General features: G+C 35.9%; 1 protein-coding gene across 2 annotated transcripts in view; it reads right to left on the bottom strand.

Annotated features, from left to right (window-relative positions):
• Nucleotides 1-21,015, bottom strand: part of CNTN5 (contactin 5) — a 590,995-nt gene that overhangs the window by 213,141 nt on the left and 356,839 nt on the right. For both annotated transcript variants that reach the window (XM_071734290.1, XM_071734300.1), the window contains exons 4-6: nt 15,127-15,345; nt 6,680-6,803; nt 857-1,032 (exon numbers count right to left, since the gene is read on the bottom strand). In XM_071734290.1, the coding sequence (XP_071590391.1) occupies nt 857-1,032; nt 6,680-6,803; nt 15,127-15,345 (519 nt within the window). The remainder of the gene's footprint in view (nt 1-856; nt 1,033-6,679; nt 6,804-15,126; nt 15,346-21,015) is intronic.

The following is a 21,015-nucleotide window of genomic DNA, read 5'->3' as shown; positions in this document are numbered from 1 at the left end:
TCTCAGATTTATTGGTAATGTCCTATCTTTAGCAAGATCTAAGAAATCAGGATGGAGTTCTTTTTGCATCACTGCTTCATTGTAGAATTTACTCAGGTAAAGCTCTAGGAAGCTGTTGATTGCTAACCTGTAAAGTGCTAAAGGAGGTCAGGGTTGGAGGTAGAGCATCTGAAATTCTGGTTCTGTTTTCCCTGATAGTATATTTGAAAAAACACAAGCTATAAACAGATCATATAATTTACTAGGGATCATGAATTGTTGATAGCTTCTGGAAAGTATATTGTAGTAAATGACTTGAAAAGCTATGACATTTTCAGTTTACATTAACAACTACAAAAAAAAAAAAAAAACAAACCACAACTCTGCCTCATAATGTATGAACATATGTATGATATGTATAAATAGATATGGGCAGAAACCATGTATATTTATATATGCATATGCACACAAAACTATGCTTGCCCATATAATTGTAGGTACCTACTATCCCATAGATATTTAGTCAATTTATCCCACACTATTCCTAAGTTTGCAGTTCTTTCTTTTCTGCTCAGATAATGTCGCAAAATGGTACATGTGTAAGGAAACTATCAATAAATGAAATATATCATTCTGGAGTGCTCAAGCACATCATTAAAAATTGCATTTGGGATCAAGTACTATTTATTTTCCCTGAAAGTCACAGAAAACCACTCTTTCCCACTAAATATTTTATTTCTAATTTCTCATTTTGAGATCCTATACCAACAAACTCAGTGGACAGTGTAACTTATATAATGTGTTCAAAGTACAATTTAGAGCCTTATCAAGCAATGTATATCTGATTTATCCATGTTAAAAAAATCCCATTACTCACATGCAAACTGAAGAAGAGCCTCTCTGCTTAAAATACTGCCAAACGTGTTGGTGGTTAAGCACTGATACTGTCCAGAATCCTTCATTTCACTGGGGTTGTTGATGATTAAACTTCCTTCGATTAAACTGAAGCGATAATCACTTTCAATGTCGATTTCAGTTCCATTTCGAAGCCATCTTAGGAAAAAAGAAAGAAAATACTTGAGCATTTTATGGCTGAAGGAAGGCATCAAGCTAGTGTACAGAACCTGACAGCCCCAGTTTTTATGAGGATGACAACTACTCAAAGATACTCTGTGCAGTAACCCATTGCTTTGGCAAAATCTTGGGTGGAGACGTTTCACAACATGTGCCTGACAGAAGTTTTTCTTAAAACACAAGGAAAATCATATATTCAGCCTCTGATGAGAAAGCATATCCTTTGTTTTGTCTATGTTGAATCAAATCAGTAACAACATTTTTTTTTCCCCAAAAAGAACCTATTGTCCACAAAAGCTTCTGACTTGAAACCTATAGAGCAGATGCATCCTTTATGTCAGAACCAGGACTTTTATCATGCTTATAATAATCAAGGTTTCATCTTGTGTTCTATCTTCAAAGCTTTAGGCACAGATAACCTTAGATTAGAGACCTGAATCTGCACCACATGAGAGCAAGGAACAGTTTTTTCCATTCTTTCAGCAATCGTTGCTCTGGGCCCAAGAAACAGAGAAACCTGATTTAAATATAGAAAGTAGAAGAGCAAGATCTGTGAAGAGCAGGGAAGTAGATTTATGCATTTAGGCTTCTGGAAAACAAAGGGTGCTGGCAACGGACAAAGACAAAATAATATCAGCTGGGAGAGTATACAGGAAACTCAGAAAAGACTGGGACAGGACAGACTGGAACTACCTGGTGACTGGTGAAAAGTAATGCCTGGCAGCTAGGGGGAAAATGGAAGTTCAGACCAGAAGAGGAGTCGACAAAGGGAATGGTAAGATTGGGAAGTGCTTGGGAAAGATGGATAAGAAGGAAAATAAAGTGGAAAAAGCCAGACTGTAGGAAACACTAGAAAGTATGACACATGGGATGAAGTATTGAACAATTCCTGACTCAACACTTTTGAGGTTTCAAAAGTAACCAAAGAATATTGTAATTTCTCTGCTATGTGAGTGAGTTTTGGACCTGGTTGGCTGTTTGTTAGGTTGTTTGGGGTTTTGGTAGTTTGTTAGTTGTTTTGTTTTGGTTTTGTTTGTTTGGTTTTGGCTTTCTTTTTGTTTGGTTATTTTGTTTGTTTGGGGTTTTTTTGTTTAATTGTTTGTTTTTCCCTGTGTATTCTCTGCCAGAAAGCCTCAGGCCTCTCATTCATCTCCAAAGACTGAAACAACAAACCCTGCAACAATCCATTGACTGCAAAAGAAAACAATTCATGGGATCATAGAATAGTTTGGGTTGGAAGGGACCTTAAAGATTGTCTAGTTCCAAACCTACTGCCATGGGCAGAGACATCTTCCACTGGACCAGGTTGCTCAGAGACTCATCCAACCAGGATTTGAACACCTCCAGGAAAGAGGCATCCGCAACTTCCTTGGGAAATCTGTTCCAGTATCCTACCATCCTTAAATTAAATAATTTCTTCCCAATAGCCAATAAAGATCTACCTTCTTTCAGATTAAAATTATTCCCCCTTGTCCTATCACTACATGACCTTGTAAAAAGTCCCTCTCCAGCTTGACCTCTTCAGGTAGAAGGGGTGGGAGGGAGATTCAGATAGATTTAACAGACTCAAGCACTCTGGAGTAACCTTTGGGGGCATGGGGAAGAGAGGTATGTGGGTGTCTAATATCTCAATTAAAGACTAATAATGCATATAAGAAGACTTCTTAGGTTTGCTTTTGTATTGAACTGTATAGAACATTAAATTGTTAAAAGAATACAATGAACAGATAGGCAGTGTGAATGGGCATGACACACCTATTATGATTCACAGATATTTCCTACATTGCTGATTTGCAGTCATTCTGCAATTTCAGCTTTGCCTCAGGAAACTGCCAAGCACTTCTAAGCTTTACCAGAGTTCAGCAAAGAACTTGGCAACATGTGGACACCAGAGGCAACTTTAACAAAGCAAAATGATTATCAGTTCACCCTATCTTGTTAACATTCATGGTGAATGAGATATAGGCAGCAGAACTCAGTTGCAGTAGCTCTGAATTTTTCCTAATCCAAAGGTCAGAATTGCCAGAATTATGCACTATTATTCGCCCCCTTTTTTTTGTGATAGGACTTCTGATTGCAGGGGACCCTTGCTTCGTTTAATGTAAGAAGTGAAACACTGTTGACAAGTTCTTTATATTGCAAAGAATGTGGAGAAATTTGGAAATGTCTGTAGGATTCACTACATTTTAAAAGAAATTCATACATAGCAGACCTAAAAAGGGAAAGTTATAATTTTGAACTATTTATTAATTATTTAATATTTTGAATTAAATCATAACGAAAGCTAACTTTTACATATATATTCATAAATATGAAATTAAAATTCAAAATTAATTGATACAGACATTATGGAGACTGAGGGAAAGAAAAAGTCAAAATCGCATGTTTGACATTTCCAAATGGGAAATGACAAAATTCACTCTTTGCTTTAGTTAGCTTTCTTCCCTTAGTTTCATTTTCAGTTAAATTCAGTGTAAAATTATGTTTTTGTAACGCTACCCCTAAACTTTGGATCTTAATGAATGCCTGCCTACATATTTTGGGGTCTATCCTGAATTATTGTATTCCCCTTATATAATCCGATTACATTAGAGGAAAAGCAACACTGAATTGTGTGATGTTTTCTTTGAGACATCCTGATTGATCTGGGAGGACAGAAACCCAAATAAATACTTAAAATGTAACATTGTTTCTTGAAGACAAGTGATAGACCACATTTCAAAGTATTTTAATTTGGCTAAAGTAGACATCAAGTAATTTTATTTTTTTTTTTCAACTGGAAAAATGATTCGGAAATGTTACAAAAAATTTGTAACCAGCTTATGTGTATGTCCTGGTTTGGGCCAGGATAAAGGAGATTTTCTGTCTTGTACTTTTGCTTTTAGCTAAGTCTCTTGTAAGTAGTTGCACTTGCTGAAATTAACAGCAAGTTTCTTAGACAGTGTGTGTTTCTAGGACTGATAACACTTGATGTGTATAGTTACTGCTAGAGACTGGTGTGCAGAGCCAAGGACACTGCTCAGCTCTGAGGAAAACATAAAGAGGTCCCACCTGCATCCCTCCTTTGGGGAGGAACGGACAAGATAGATGCCAGAATTGACCAAACAGAGTATTCCATCCCATATACGTCATCCTCAGTATAAATTTGAGGGATCACGAGGGCCAAGCCAGATTTCCTTCCTCCAGCTTCCGGCTGCCTGCCCTTCCTGCCTTTCCTGCTTCCCTTTCCTTCACCCCGGCATCCTGAAAGGATCCCGTTCGTCTGCCTGTGCTCCTGATCCGTGCCAGCCCATCTGTGTGTTCCTGCCTCCAGTTCCCAACTGCTGCCGACTCCAGGAGTCCAGCCTGGACTTTCCCAGGGCTGCCCTGCAGCCTCGGTGGTGACGTGAGAGTTACTGGGGGAAAGGGGGGAGGAATGTGGTATCCATTTTCCTGTATATTTGTATATATTTAGTAATTTTTCCTATTTATCATTACTGTTTCACTAAAGTTGTGTAGTTTGGTTCCCAACCCATAGGTCCCTCTCCCTTATTCTCTCTCCTTTCTTATCAGGGAGGAGAGAGAGATTAATAGAGAGAGTCTGTTACTCGGTTTAATTGCCGGGCCAGTGTTAAACCATGACAGTGTATTTCAAGCAAAATAGGAAATGTGTAATGAAGCATCATCTCAGGGAATTCTGTACCTGCCTGTAACTCAGTTACACTGGTAATCTTTGAGATCCCACAGGACGCTGCCAATGTCTGCGCTCCCCAATGAAGGTGTCTTAGGTATGTTCTTCATTGTGCAGTTCCTGACTTGTGTATGATTTGCAAAACAAGTAATCAAATACAATCAGTTTATTTTAGGGAGTTATTTCCTGAAACAATTCATCTAGATACCTTAAGACTGGAATTCAAGAAATTAAAAATTGTTCTTTCAGGATGGAGTTTGAACAAGGGGAAAAAAGCTCTTTGCAAGGAAGAAGAAAATTTGAAAAGATGTGTTCATTCTCTGTTCTGTTAAAATAGAGAAATGTTCTAGTAAAGAAAAGAATTTGTAAAAAGGTTATGAACACTGTCCTAAGTTACACAATTTAATTTGGGAATTTTACAGCGTTTTAAATGTTCTATTAATGTAGCTTTTTTAAAAAAAAGATTTCATTGCGCTTTGTTTCTGGCTGAAACTAATTCTTAGGAGCATGGGCCTCACAGCCCATGTAAATAAAGATCTCTGCTTTCCAGTGCTTGTAGATAATAGGACAGGATGTTTAATGATATGGAAATATCCGTTCTCCTCACTATACTTCATATGTCAAAGGTTAGACAGAGATATACAACAGACCCTTGTCTATGATAGCCTTTTTTGAAGCTAAATTCACTTTGCTCCTACTGTGGAGAACTGTATATTTCTAATAAAGTAATTTATGTCTCTTTTTCTTTCCCCTGAATGGTAGTGTGTGCTGCAAATGTTGTACAGACAGTGGCAGCAAGAGAAGCTAAACTGTGCTGTAAGAATTAGGTGTCTAGGGTCAAAGCTTTCCTCGCATGAACAGCAGTCAGGAAACTTTGTTTTTGAGGCTGCTGACATCAGTTAATCTCTGGAGAATGGAAGGAATGGATATCATAAAACAGCCCAGGTTGGAAGAGACTTTGCAGTCCAAGCTTTCATGGGAAAGAGAGATGATGAGATGAGATGACATGAGATGATGAGATCTCACACACCTTGTTCATGATAGCATCATGAAAACCTCCAGTGATGGGGACTCTGACACATCCCTGAAGAGGTGGTTTCAGTGAATGGTTGTACTCACAGTAAAACACGTTTTCTTATTTTGAGATAAAACTTCTCATGTATGAAACCTCTCTCGTAACTTTTGCCACTTGTTTTCTCCATGTGGCTCCTTGTGAAGAGAGAGCTTCTATCCTCTTTTGTAGCCACCCTTTAAGATACACTGAAAATCTGTACTTGTTTATTGCATTTTACTGGGAAAATGCAGAAAACTGTTTGGACAAGAAAGAAAGGAGATGACATAGATTCTCCAAGAGAAAACCTCCTTAAGAGTAACGAGAGGGTTGAACATAGGGTTCCCCTCTTTTTGTGGAAATTTGTGCCTTTTTATCATGGTCACAGTATGTGTTTTATGGACTGATAGCACTGTAAGAGAATGTAGAACTAATGAACATTTTTTATATCAACAACAAAAACAAAAAATATGTATTAGAAATGACATAACGAATGTCAATAAGGAATAATGAAATATTTCATCCTACACAGTGAGGGACTTCATGCAGTTTCAATGGCTTTACTTTGTAGCTTTATAGATGTTTCAAAAATAAAAATCATTTAGATTCTGAACTTGTCAGGTGTTACAGACACAAGTCAGAAAAATGGGCAGGAGTCCCTTCACATGGATAGGTATGATCCACAGAGAATATAATTTGAAACTTCACATATTGCTTTGCCTTTATTCCTTACCACTTACCCGTCTTGCTTATTCAGAATCAAAAAAACCCATTCAATTAGAAATCCAGTTCTGTCACAGAGCTGTTTCTGTTATGGTGTTCACTGAAGCATACTATCAGTCCCAGTGGTACTGCAGTGGTTAATAGTCTGAAAATCAAATTTTAAAAAAAGCTGAAATACACACCTGTATGTGGGAGAAGGATTTCCACGAGCTTGACAATTCAGAGATACTTTCTTTTCCTCAGAATCAGTTGGAAAGATCACATCATCTGGCTCTTGAACAAACACAGGCCCATAATCAACACTTTCTGTGGAAATAATAGTGTTACAGTTTAGGAAGTTGGGATAAATATAAATATATTATGGACATTATAAAATTATATTAAATATTCAAAATTATGTTTGCTTTCCAGAGGTTCATATCCCATTTCTTCAGATACTATATTAAAGAGCAATAGGTTTTGTTTGTGTGTTTGTTTAAAAAAATATATTATGAAGTTAACAAAACATATAGTATTATTTCAGTGTTGATCATGAATTGAAATGACTTTTTCATCAGATTAATTTTGACCTAATGAGTCTAATGTGCAGCTTGAACAAATTAAGAAGCAAGAGGAGCTAACTGTTTAAAGTGCAAGGTAAAGAAAAATTTTTCTGTTGCTTGCAGCAGCTTATTTCACAAAGAACTAAGATACAGAATTCCCCTTTATGTAAAAGAGTTGCTAAGAAAAATCACTCATAAAATTAATGGCAGCAACTGGTAGCTACTGTTAAATAATATATATCAAAATATAATATTTTGTCCTGTCTAATTTTGGCATGTAGCTGTATCTTCATATGAATTTACATATCTGAGCAATACAAGCTGAATAGACCCTTAGAATACATCTATGACTCCAGTTCATTCTTATTTTTAAGTGGGAACTGTTACCTTCGAAGAGTAATAGGCTGGAAGTATAGCATTCCTGATCACATATGTCTGAATCACTGAAATACTCACTGTGCAGCAGAAGACTGGGATTTTAGTCAACTTAGACTTGCTCCAAACTCAGATAATTTATTTCATAATGCTCTTCAAATTTAGAGCACTAGTTTAATGATTTGGGTGAGAGGAGATAGTTACATTGTCCTACAACTTGCAATGAAACATATGGGAGTAGGGTTTTCTCTGTCAGCTTTATGGTTTCATATGTTCATGTCATAAAAAGTCCTTCAGCTAATACTAAGGACATCATGGCCTCTCAAGCAGTTATGCTGTGACTAGAATACTATGATCAGGTTTTGGGAGTCCTGGTAGATAGTAAATTATCCATGAGCCAGCAGTGTGCCATTGTAGCCAAGAAGGCAGAGAGACTCCTGGGCTTTATAAAGAAGAGTGGTCAGGAGGTTGAGCGAGGTTGTTCTCCCTCTCTGCCTGCCTCTCTGGTGAGGCCACAGCTGCAATAGTGCATCCAGTTCTGGGCTCCCCGGTTCCAGAGAGACAGGGACATACTGGAGAGAGCTCAATGGAAGGCAACAAAGATGACTGGCAGATTGGAGCATCTGTCTTGTGAGGAAAGGCTGAGAAAGCTGGGAATCTGGAGAACAGAAGGCTGAGGAGAGACCTTGTTAATATCTACAGTAGCTAAAGGGTGGGAGCAAGAAACACGGAGCTTGACTCTTCTCAGTAATTCCTAGTGACAGGATGAGGGGCAACAGGCTCAAGTTGGAGCATAGGAAGTTCCATTTAAACATCAGAGAAAACTTCTTTACTATGAGGTCGACAAGGGCACTGGAAAAGGCTGCCCAGGGAGGTTGTGGAGTCCCCTTATCTGGAGATATTCAAAATATGCCTGTATGCAGTCCTGTGAAATGTGCTCCAGGTGATCCTGCTTTAGTGGGAGAGTTGCACTAGATGGTCTCTAGAGGTCCCTTACAACTCTGATGATTCTGTGATTCTGTGATCCTGTGATATTTGTTCTATCAATATCATGTTGAAGTAAGAAAGGTGCAACTAAATACTTTGGGGTTTGGTCATTGCCTTATTTATTTATCTGATGCATTTTTCTATGAAGTTGACACAACTTCAACATGTTATGGTTTCACAATTTTGAGAACTGTGACATTTATCCTACTTCTAGTAGTTTCAGAGAGTCTGGATGGACAGCAAAAGGTGTGACAGGGCTACCAGTCCCAGTACAGAAAATAAATTCTTGGAACAGGAAAAAAGTAAAGTAACATGGGAGACATAGGTCATAGTATACTAGTTTTGAGATGCAAACTTCAATGTCCAAATCCTATCATATTTTGAGTTTCTCAATTGTATTTCACGATGTGAAAATGTGTCATGAAACCCCTTGCTTTTAAGTGATCATATACTAATTATACACTTCATTGTTTGTCTTTTTCTTCTGCTATTCAAATTCAGATTTTGAAAATATATTTTCAGGTATGCAAGCTTCTACTGGAATAGATGAAAACAATTAGCCCATCAGTTTATAAAAACAGCAAATAAGAGTCTCAGCAATCAGTAGTTTCTACTTTGCATAATTTTCAAGTTTTTTAGTTCCTTTTCTAGGACTGTATGGATTGTGTTCTGCATATTTACAGTACTTCCACACTTAGGTACATTACTTCAGTTGAGTGCACTAGTAGAAAATTTTCTGGGGCAGATATCTGCATTATTTAAAAACAAACAAACAAAAAACCCCAACTATATTCACTGATTTCTGATATGTGTGTGTAGTGTTGATGTTAAAATTACCTCAGCTGAGGTTATCAAAAGGGCAATGGAAGCAGCTGGCAAAAATTTTTTTAAGATGAGAATTCTATTAAGTTGGCTACCTGCTTCTTACATTTCATAAGGGAAAATACTAAAAAAATAGGCATTAATAATCAGAGTTCTCTCACTGAAATACTGTGTTACACTTTCATTTTGGAAAAATAACCTCAACTCTTTAGGTGGAGGCTGGCGTTCTGAATTGCCCTGGCCAGGTGGATACTTGTGCTATGTGGAATGAGAAGAACAGGCTTTACTTCTGACTGAAGATAAAGGTAACGGAGAAAGTTCTGTCCATGCAAGTCATGCTCCTAAAAGATTAATATATGTAGGTAAGTAAAAAAAAAAAAAAAAAAAAAGTAACAGAGACAATTCAGTGAATTCAATTCCTGTTCCTAAATAATGAAAGTTGTAGTTAGCTTCTTCTCTGCATTTCAGATGCAATGTGGAGGACTGGCAGAGATTATTCAGAGACTCAGAAGTAACGTAAGGCTGATGGGAGGTTCATCAGTTTGAAGGTAAATTGTCTGAATTTATTCTTAGATCATCTGGATAGCAACAGAATAATTGAAGTGGGTCTATTCTGAAAAGACCAAAGGACTTGCTGAAAAGGCAAGACTATATGAGTATGAAGTTTTAGACCTAATAAAGGGGCAATTAAATAAAATGCCATGGAGTGTGATAGGCAAGAAAACACATCAGGTCACCTAATGATACCATCTTCATTTAAATTCAAGTGACAAACTTGAAACAAAAAATTTTGTGTTCTGTGCCTCCTCTCTGTTTTTCAAAAGCAATGAAGGAACACACTGAGATGAAAATATTTAATTTTATTATTTAAAAATAATTTTATAATATTATTTTAAAAACTGGTGTTTCTTATTTACACTGCTTTTAGGGACTGGAGATCTGAGGTCGGTGGTAATGAAGTACAAGAACTGAAAAGCAGACTGCTGTCACTGCCAATCTTGGAGCATTACTTGATTCAGGAATTCCAATCTACATCAACAACTGCAAGTCATTTTTAGGAGTCTGATGTCATTCTGCGTGAGGATTCCCTGTGGATGGCCATGTGAATTTCACCTGATTATAACTGAGAGTTTCTTAATTTCTCTTTGAAGAGTGTTGTGTCACTTATTAAACACGTATTTAGATACCATCAAAAACCTAGATACAATTTTTTCAGTATACAACACAATTGCACATTAGTTATTATTTACAGAGACTGTTCATTTGTCCTTTATGAAGTAGACTGGGGGACTGTTCAATTACACTCAAGAAAGCTGACATGAGGATTAATAAACTCTGGTTAGTAGTCCCAACTCTAATCAGCTGCATCAGTTTGCTCTTTTTGATGAGACTCTTCCTTGAAAAATTAATGTCTGGATCTTACGACAGTTTGATCATGAGCAGTTGTAGCAGTAAGTTCTGTGAAACCTTACAGTAGTCTCATGAGTAACAAAGGTGAAGGTTAGATTTTTAGATGAGTGTAGACATGGATGATTGCCTGATTATAAAATCCCCTTGAGCCGCTTTACAGATATTATACAGAAGCAAAAAGGCTTATTTACTTGTTGAAATTTTTACAGGATTAGAAACACTAACCATCTGAGAAACATAGAGCAGAAGTGTTCTTAAGCTAAAATGACCACCACTGCCCCCCATTCCTACAACACCTACATTCAAAACAGCCTTATTGCATTACATTACAGACTGGGCCAGGTTGACCGTGGCCAGCTTTCTGGCACTCACAAGCTTCTAACTTGGTCGCCCAGGGCAGAAAATAGGGTGAAAAATCTTCTGGGCTGAGATAAAGACAAGGGATGGGCAAAACAGGCTCAGCTTGGGAAAATTTATTTCCAGCTAAAATAGATATGGTAGTGAGAAATGCTGATAAAAATTAAAGCAGTCCCTTCCTCCAACCCCACCACCTTTTTCTGGACTCAAGTTCCTTCCTCAGCCCCCACACCCTCCAGACATAGAGCCTCCATGAATGACACAGGATGCACTGGGAAGTTTCTGATGTAGCCTCTTGTGATCAGGCCAGCCACCCCAGGGTGTCTGAAGTGTCCTGGAGACCTAACTTCAAGTGCTTGAATTAATATGTAAAACACGTACATTTCCTAATAGATAAATACCCAGTTGCCAGTTGAGAGGTGATGGTGTGTCTGACACCTTCAGGGAGAGCAGACCACCATGGTGCCATGTTCACACCAGCCCTGCCTTGTCCTGGTGTAGCAGCTACAGGACAGGCGAGGCTCCTTGAAGCACCTGAAGTGACATTGAAGAGCATCAGGTTGGTTTGCACCCATATTTTAACAAAGACCTATGCTCTTAAACAGGACGGTCCTGCCTCTGCATAGGAGGATTTGAACTCCACACCTTATGTTTCCTTTCTAACTTAAGCAGGAACAGGAAAAGAGAATAATATTTAACTTACACATTCAGCACATGTGTATTTTGAATTTAGTATTCTAATTTCTCAAGGGAAATATTTCTGTTCTCACACAGGCTTGTAGTAAAACCAACCAGTTTTATGTGGCTTATCTAAGAGCTATGGGACCATTGATTTATTGTAGAGTGGAACATATGTTTTGGGAGTACAGGTATGCATTGTAACCAAGCAGTGTAAACACCTATATTGTGGCCCCTTTATAAATTTTAGGTTGCCGTTTTTAAACTAAGTAACTATGCAATGGTACAGTGTTCAAGCTCTGTGCCAGGCATAAATAGTTTTCTTGGTGCCATCTTCTCAGTCTGAGATACTAATGAGAGAAAACACAGATCTTTTCACTCTGGCATTTTTTACCAAGCAAACAATGTATTGAAGAGATGTGTTCAGGAGTTTGGTGAATATGGGGGAAGAAGGCATCCATTCAGGTTTTTACATTTCACTTGGTTGTGTCCCATTAGCACTTTTATACTGCAGGTGATGCTGGTGGATGGCTTAGCTAATGCCTCTGAAAATAGACTGCAGAGAGCTTCAGAAAAGCCATTTATTTTTCAGCTGTTCTTCTGACACACTGGCAAAATTTGTCTAAATGGCAATTGGAAAATGGGTGATGGCAATTCTCCTTTGAAAGCAGAGTAGCTTGGCCAAATTTCAAAACTAAAAGTTTTTAAGAGACTGGGAAAACAATGTTCTCATTTCTCTATACTTTACACACACACACACTTTTCAAAGGCCTGTTGAATCCATGCAGAAATGGAAGAATTCTCTAAAGAAAAGCTATAAGATACCGTAAAATGATAGAACATCTGAAGCAGCCTAAAAGGAGGAGTCCCTAACAGATCTTACAACTTAAGGTACACATTGGAATGCATACAGACCCTACTAAGAAAGGTGCTCACTTGACATATCATGGCCCAAACTACATCCCAGTGACCTGTCAGTCCTGGGTATTGTGTTCAGGATACATTAAAAAAGTTTCAGGACTTGCTGATAAGGCCAGATATGTAACTGAAATATGAATGTCATTAACATTTATTAAAAGGCATTTAATTTCAAATTAGTCTTACTAAGTAAAAGACACTTTTTGCTAAAGTTGAATCAGGTTTTAGTGCTACTCATTATCAATTTGGCTTTTGAAACTTTTTTTTTTTCCTGGTTTGTTTTCAGTTGTTGCTGGTATGTACTGGAAGTAATGATTCTAATAGATTCTTTGATTAACATTTGTTACCATGGAAACAAACAGCTTAACCTGGTGAGTATATTAAAAAATATTTAAGGTGTATAGATAATCACCCTGCTTTCAAAGAAAAATTATTTCTTTCTTCAACTAGAAGCTAGAAACCCTCTTTTTTTTCTGCTTAAAAAATGCAGAAGTCTATTAACTTTGATGATAATACTGATTTTACAAGTAGGTTCTATAATTCAACCTTTTACTTAACAACTAAGAAATAAAGAATAACTATCCATTTTAATATCCCTATAGTCTTTCAAAATAAAAATTTCCTTTATCATAATGAAAAATAAAAAGCCCACTAATTTATTACAGCAAAATAGCTCCAATTATCAAATCTGTGTAACAGCTTCTTACATTAATGAAGATGGCTGCAATTTGCAATAATTACTTTGCATAATTACAAGCAGAAACACACACACACGTATATATGTATAAATGTATGTGTATTTATACATACCTGCATTTATAAAATATGTGTAAAACTAATTTTCAGTCAACTTAAAAGTCAAGCAACTCTGAAGAGACTTTTCTTTAGAAATGTAAGTTCAGGCGGATAAATATGCCCCGGGGTATGTATATTGTTTTTAGTATGCTTCATGCTGTAAGTGCCCAGTATATACATGACTGAGTTTGCACTGCAAATGACATAAAGTTATTTTCTCATATTTTCAGATTTATATTTTCTGAAGCAGATATGTTTATTTGCTTATTAGGCAGGGTAGGACAAGATTTTCTTCTTGTTTGAAATGTTTTCTCTAATCTGTGGCCTGAAAGAAATTTATCTTTTTAAAACTTAATTCATACTATCCAAACTACATGCCACATTAATCAATATATTTTGTCAACAAAAAAAAAAATACAGTAGTTTGTTTCTTCAATTCAAACTGGTAAATGTTGACTCTAGCAGATGGTGTGGAATCAGTTATTTTCATTCAACAAAATTTAGATTCAGATCTTGCATACCTTGAGGCTCACTGATTCTACATTTTCATTTATGAGCTAGATCCTGTTCTTTATTTTCTTTAAAAGATATCAAACCAAAGATGGAAGGATAAAAAGAGTTTTTATTCAAGGCTATGTTCAATTATCTTCTCTGCAGCATTTCCAAATATTTTTGGGACAGTATGAGAACTTGCAGTTTTATAATCCTTTAAGTGTATTTAAAAAGGATTCATAATTTCTATGCACATTTTTTAGTCACAACTTTGATACATAGATTGAAAAGAACTGTATTCCTTTAATTGCATATTTATGCTAATTCTGTGTAGTTTAAATTCAGCTTAATTTGAGGTATTAAGGAAACACATGCTGAACTGATCAAATTTAATGGCATAAAGTCAGTATAAGGGTTTTTTTTATTAGAAGGCATGTCAGGGCTCTGAGCATATCTGCTGAGGAATCAGTTGAGAAGCCACTTGAGCACCTGTGTACTTAAGACAGAGAAGTTTTTTTTTTTCCTTATGGCAAACCTGGCTTCTGAGGATCTGCCATATATTACATGTTTGAAACATGCAAAATCTCAGTCTAAAGAACATAAAATTTGTTTCCCTGCTCTTATTTATGCCTTCTCACTTGTACAAGTGATCACTCATGAACAGTCAGTGGCACAGGCTGCTTGTAACTTTCCCTATATGAGAAAATGCAGACTGTCACTATAAATTATCACATGTAAAGGTAAATGACACCATATATCACAGGTGTGTCTATCCATATATGCATGTGTGAAAGTGTTGACTATACAGAGCAGGTAATTTAGAGAAAAATAGTTTTACAATATTTACTACTAATATTTAGTTTACACTAATGTCATTCATGACAAAAAAATAGGAAAAATCCAAAGAGAAAAAATGAGTGACTGACAATGAATTTATTTGTTTTTTTGAATACACAGATCTTAATTGAGAAGGTGAAATTATGCTGTAGGGGAATTTCAAAGCACTACATTTCTATTTTCCTGTAGCACAACATGTATAAAACTATTCTTCGTAAGAATCTTTAAGAAAGAATTTTTTAATGGGTGACTTTTGGGATCCACTGAAGAACTGAGAGAGAAAGAGGCCTGATTCTACTTTGTGATATTTTTAAAAAATCAGAATTACATCTGAGAAACACGGGCGTAAGGTGAAAAAAACCTATCTGCTTTTGAAAAAAACATTTGAAAGATCCAGAGAGGGAAACTGGACTTACCATCATGTTTGAAGGCCTCTGAAAAGTGGTAAGGGTTTGTTGGGGAGTGATACTGTTGTGCAGCTCCTCTCCAGCCTGGGGAATAGACACTTCCTAATGAAGGACTGCTTAACCGTGGTCTGTTCTTTGAACTATATGAGGCCAATGATGAACTACCAGATTTGATTCTTAGGATAGCAGCATATGAAGTAGGGAGACCAGGAACAGCCTCTGAATATTCTGAAAAAAAAAAACAACCAAGCAAACAAAAAAAACAAAACAGAAGTGAACACCAAATAAAGAAAAAAAAAAGATTTTTCAAAAGAATATTTGATTATGTAGTTGAAAGAAGTAAAAAGAAGTGTGAGAGTTGCCCTGGATTCAGCATAGGACTCAACTTCTAGACAAAACAAGGCAGCATCATAGTGTTATAAGGCAGAAAATTCCTCTGCAGTTTCAATGCAAAATAAAAATTGTGTGGTTATTTCATTCTGTTTCTATGATCTTAAGTCAGTGGTAGAAAAGTGTCTGCCAAGACACTCTCTTCCTCACAGCCTTATATTACTTTGTCTATGGAGTGCAGAAACACTTGCTGCAGTGTTCCTCATTTCACCTCTACTCTGCAAACCAAGTAGGATATATAAAGCCCAAGAGCCCACATATGCACAAATATCTCTCCCAAAAACACACACATGCTAAAGGCACCTCCTTTTCTGTCTCTGCAACTTCCCTTTTTTCCTTTTCTTCCTTTATTTAAGATTTCAGTGCTTACAAATAGATTTTTGGTCCCTGTGCTAGGCCAAATGTAAGAGAAATAAATATATTAACAGTCTTCAGAAAGTGAAAAGTACATTTAAAATACATTCACATAGATGAGCAAAAGGACTCTTCATATCAAGTGCCTATGAATGAATTTTGGGGGGAACAGTGAAAGTGGCTGGCAGAAACAAAGTCATTGTTCTGTCATCTCCACTGATAATAAATATTTATAAATTGGACATACTTAACATTTCATAACATGAAGAAGTTAAAAAATGTGTTCAAAAGCTTTGAATAGCTATACACTCAATAGGAATACAATATCTTTAAAATATCAAATCATGGCCTTGCTGAAGAACTTTTTGAAAAATATTCTAAGCATAAACATAATTTTGCTCAATGTAATATTTTAAATAATTTTAAATCAGAGAAACGTGAATTTGCTTTATGAAGATTTTGACAGTAAAGACTTAAGAGTCTTTCAGATGTAAGAAAATGTCATTACAGCTCAGCATTTATTGTGTCTGATCAGGTGTAAAAAATATATCTCTTCTACCTTTTCGAGGAAGCTGAAACTTATCAAAAGTATTTTTAAATTAGTATTTTAAGCTATGCACAATCTAAATAGAAAGAGGACTCAATGCCATCTAAATTTGGATTTAAATACAAGCTTTGCAATCATAAAGGAATGATACAAATAAGAACTAAATTGTTTTTCAACTGGTATCAAAAAACATCTCTTTTATAATGTGCATCATATTGTTTTGTGTATCATATTTATAAAATTATCTTTTCTGTCTCACAGCGAGATGGGAACCAGAACATGATCGTGATAAATTCATATTTAGCATGAAAATATATCTTACAGGGCCTCTTGAAACATTGTCATTCAAACAAGTTTGTTTTCACAAAGAAAAAACAAAACACCTTTGATTGTCTTTCAATACATTCCTTCAACATTTTGCAATAGAGATGTATTTTAGTTCTTTTAAAGTAAAATCTTCCTGTAGAAGGAAAGTAAAGTAAAATCTTTCTAATTCTATGGGGATATTGAAACAAATACTTACAATTTCATATTAAAAATATATTCCAATTAAAACACCTGACTTCCATTCTGATTACTTTGAGATAAGAATCTCAAGGTCACTGACGTTTCTTGAAGAAATTTTTTTTATCTTTGACTTATTTTGGTCTCACCAATGCTAATTAATCTTTGAACAAAAATATTTTTTGCCTTAAAAGTATAAATTATTTCTAATAAACAAGCTTCAGGAGAAATGTCCATGTTTAAACTTAAATGCTTAATGCAGAATGAAGATGCTCCTCATGAGCAGAGAAGAAAGGCATCCCCTCAGTAAAAGGATAAGACTCTCTAACACAGTCTACATCAGAGGATGGAAATGTTTACTGGTGAAGATAACAGTCCTGGTGTATGGAGAGCTAATTAGCTGGGTACTGTGGAGCTCCTCAGATCCTCACAGATCCTCTGATCTCTCCAAGGTTGCTGACAGTCTCTTTGGAAATGCTGCAGAAAATCTGAAAATGGGTAGATTGGGATGCAGTCCTGTTTTTCTCACATGTATCTGAGATGTGGCCAGATTTTATCTGGTAACAAGGATGCAAGGCACCATGCAAAAACCTCTTAAAACCTCTTGCTTTGAAAAGACAACAGCTTTTTGTCTTTTAAATACACATTTATCCTTCTGCTTCTACGTCAGTGTGAAAAAAATGATCTCAATATCATTAGGCATATGTAACCTATTATATTCTGACAAAGGTACATGACCTGAATCCATTTGTACAGGTTTAAAAAAAATAAAAAAAAAGGTGGAAAGAAACAGCATGGTATGCTTCTTTTGGGAAGACATGGAGACATGCTTCCAGTATGCACACAGACATAGTAAAAATACACTCTGGAAGAAACTTTCTCTTATAATAAAAAAAATGCAGGCCTGCCTTTGGTCCAAACTTTACAGCACAGCATAATAATCCTTAATAAGATTTCCAAAGGAAACATGATTGCAATCACATCTATAATGAATGCACTTACTGTTCCTTGGGTATTTTCTGCAGATACAGGCACTTTTCTATTTTCAGAACAGTATTTTAGCTCTGTGCTATTTGCCCTATGGCAAAGGACATGAATTTGGGAAAACTTTGTCAGTACTTTTTCCGCAAATGATACAAACTTTGTGTGACTGAAATATTATATTAGACTGTTAAATGCACTGTGTGCCATACATGTATCAGTAATAAAACTGTAATGTCTGAAGATAATTTGAACTATATAGTCAATTTGTTGACAACAGAAAATAATACCTTAAATTATTTTCCTGAGTATACCCACTGTTTAATCTTGAGAAGATTCAGAAAATGAATCTTACTTTATTTCACTGGGGAAGCCAATGGGCAGAAAGAAAAGGTTACCTTGCAAGTCAGAGAGTCTGCGATATATCTTGATTTCTTTGCAAAGAAATATATATCAGTCATGACAAATTAAATACTAACACTGATAATAAGATTCTTAGTAGACAATTTATGTAACTCCTATGTTCTTATTACCTTTTATTTTCAGCTTGGAAAGTGGATGAACTTTGCATGTTTCTACATAAACATACTATTTAATAATTATTCTTTTTGTCTTCCATATTAAATTTTTCACTTCAATGACACAATGAGAATAAAATATAGTCACATCCCTACAGCTCTATCTAGTCTGCCATTTATCTCTCCTCCCTACTGTGTGTCATACTCTACTTCACCTGCTTCCATAAATTCTCTCATATGATCTTGCTCACAGGAGAGGAACATCCTCCTATGAGGTTCTGCCAGATCTATCACCCAGCAAACCTGCTAAAACAGATTAGCTACCTTTCTCACTGCTGCCTAACCACACAAGAGAAACAAAAAGTAGTATATATATATAAAGTTATAAACAAACACATAAAAAATTGCATCCTCCAGTACACCCAATTAATTTACCACCAGTTCAAATCACAGATTATGCACACGTGCAAGATCAAGATAATCATTAATCCTTTCAAAACTGTGCTGTGAAATACTTTTTAATTGTAAGGGCATGCCAGCTTACAAATCAAAGCATAAAACAGTTCCCAGTCAGCCTGAGCTTACAAGTACTCCTGACCTAATTATATTGGCATCAGAATTTATGTCAATAGGTTGAGTGCCTGGAACAGCTTCCATGGAAAGGAATGCATCTGGAGGGGAAGAAGGTTTGGGGAGGTGCAGGAGCCAGACAAATGTGGAGGGCTAAGCAGTAAGTGCAGCTAGAGAAAGTATAACAGTGAGACTCACGCCAAGATGTCTAAGTTTTGCAAATTTGTAATGTTGCAAGAAAAGAAAAACTGAATTCCTTAAAGGTTTGAATCAAAGTGCAGTTTTTGCTAATGTAATATTTTTCAGTTTTAGACAGTAACTGTCCTGTTTTTTGCATACATAATGCAATAAGCTGCTGCTGTAATAGTATTCAACAATGCTGAATTATTTTTGACAACTTTTTTTTTTCCTGGAATAGTACAGGCAGGCAGCTTGGTGAAGTGAACTCATTCTGTATTGCCTCATGAAGTCAAGAGGATTTTAAGTCTTTTCCCACTTAAAAATAAAAGATGTTTTAAAATTTTCGTTATCCTGTTGAATGTAGAACACTCAGTCTGCAGTGGTAAATTGAAGGCTTGAAAGAACAGAAGAATCAACATGATCTCTGATGGCATGGATCAAAAGTACCATGGCAAGGAAGAGATGGGAAGGATACAAAAGGCACTCTATATGGTGAAAAGGTCCTGCAGTAATGGTAGTATTGTGCAAGATAGTTTCTTACTTTTCATGGTATAATTTTTTTGTTTTGTTGGAATTAGTGATCAATGTAAAACTTCACCCTGACTCTGGTTGCTTTGTCATGTTCATGGGGATGTTGTGCCCAAGTAAAGCTTCTCTTGTAAGACATAACTGGAAATGGTTAATAAATTATGCATAAACAAATATTTCTTGTTTTGTTTACTGAAGTTTGTAGAGTGTGATCAGTACTGACAACTAGAGCAGAAATCATGCTTACCTGAAAACAAAATCCACTTCCTAATCCAAACATTTGGCTCCAGAGATTTAGACTTCTGAAATGCTGCAGTGACTTAATTAAAATATATTTTTATTGAAGTACTCTTTACAATAAAATTATTTGCTTAATTTGGTTTGGAGTAGACTTCTGAGATTTGGGAGAATAAATTTGTTTTCCATTATTTAAGTAAATAGTTAAACTGCTGGAGAGTAGATGTTGCTCTCTAATGTATTTTTTATCTTTACTAGTCTACCCTTAAAATCCTTGAGAAATTCCTTCAGAGACTTATGGGTATCTCTCAAAGATATGCTACACTTGAGGTTTCCCAATGCAGTTATATTTTCCTAACCTTTTTCTTAGACATAACTTTAGTGCTTGTGGTGAAACATCCAAAGGTTTTTCAGCTGCAAGTAAATATGGATAAGGAATTCATAGGTCCAAATGTAAAGGATCCTAACAACCAGGAAACAGACAATAAATTCTGTGCTTTGGATTAGCCTTCATAGGTCTTTTCACTAGAACTACCGGTTTTATAGTAACCTTAAAAAAAGTATGAGAGTTTTAAGATAGACTATGTTCCTTTATTGTAAGTGCACACTTTCTTAAATGTGATTTCCAACAGCAACCTATGATTTTAATTAGTTTTAATTTTTTAATGGATGTGTCAACTCATGAAATTATTGATGTATCTTTTATTATTTACAGTACATGCTTTTTCTTTGGTTAGCTTCTACACAACCAGGAGAAACAGCACCACATACAATAGAGAAATGGTCTTTCACTGATTACATTTTTTTCTTTTTTTAGAAAAAAGAAACAACATGAATTTCAAGGGGATCTTTTCCCACACAATGGTATATACTTATACAGGATCCCTCTGTACTGTTCATACAGTCCATAAATACAAACATAAATCACAAGTACTATCCTGTTATTGTTAACCTGACAGATTCACCTCAAAAGGCGCAACCTATATCAATATAGCTCTAACAATGGTACCATGCAATTTGACCAAAATACAATCTTTCTTCACATAGAGAAAGATGACAAGGCAAATTCACTAAATCCATCTCCAACTT

The sequence above is a fragment of the Heliangelus exortis genome, chromosome 1, assembly GCF_036169615.1.
Source record: "Heliangelus exortis chromosome 1, bHelExo1.hap1, whole genome shotgun sequence".
Lineage (NCBI taxonomy): Eukaryota > Metazoa > Chordata > Aves > Apodiformes > Trochilidae > Heliangelus > Heliangelus exortis.
The sequence above is the reverse complement of the archived record's forward strand: the minus strand, read 5'-3'. Positions and strand labels throughout refer to the sequence as shown.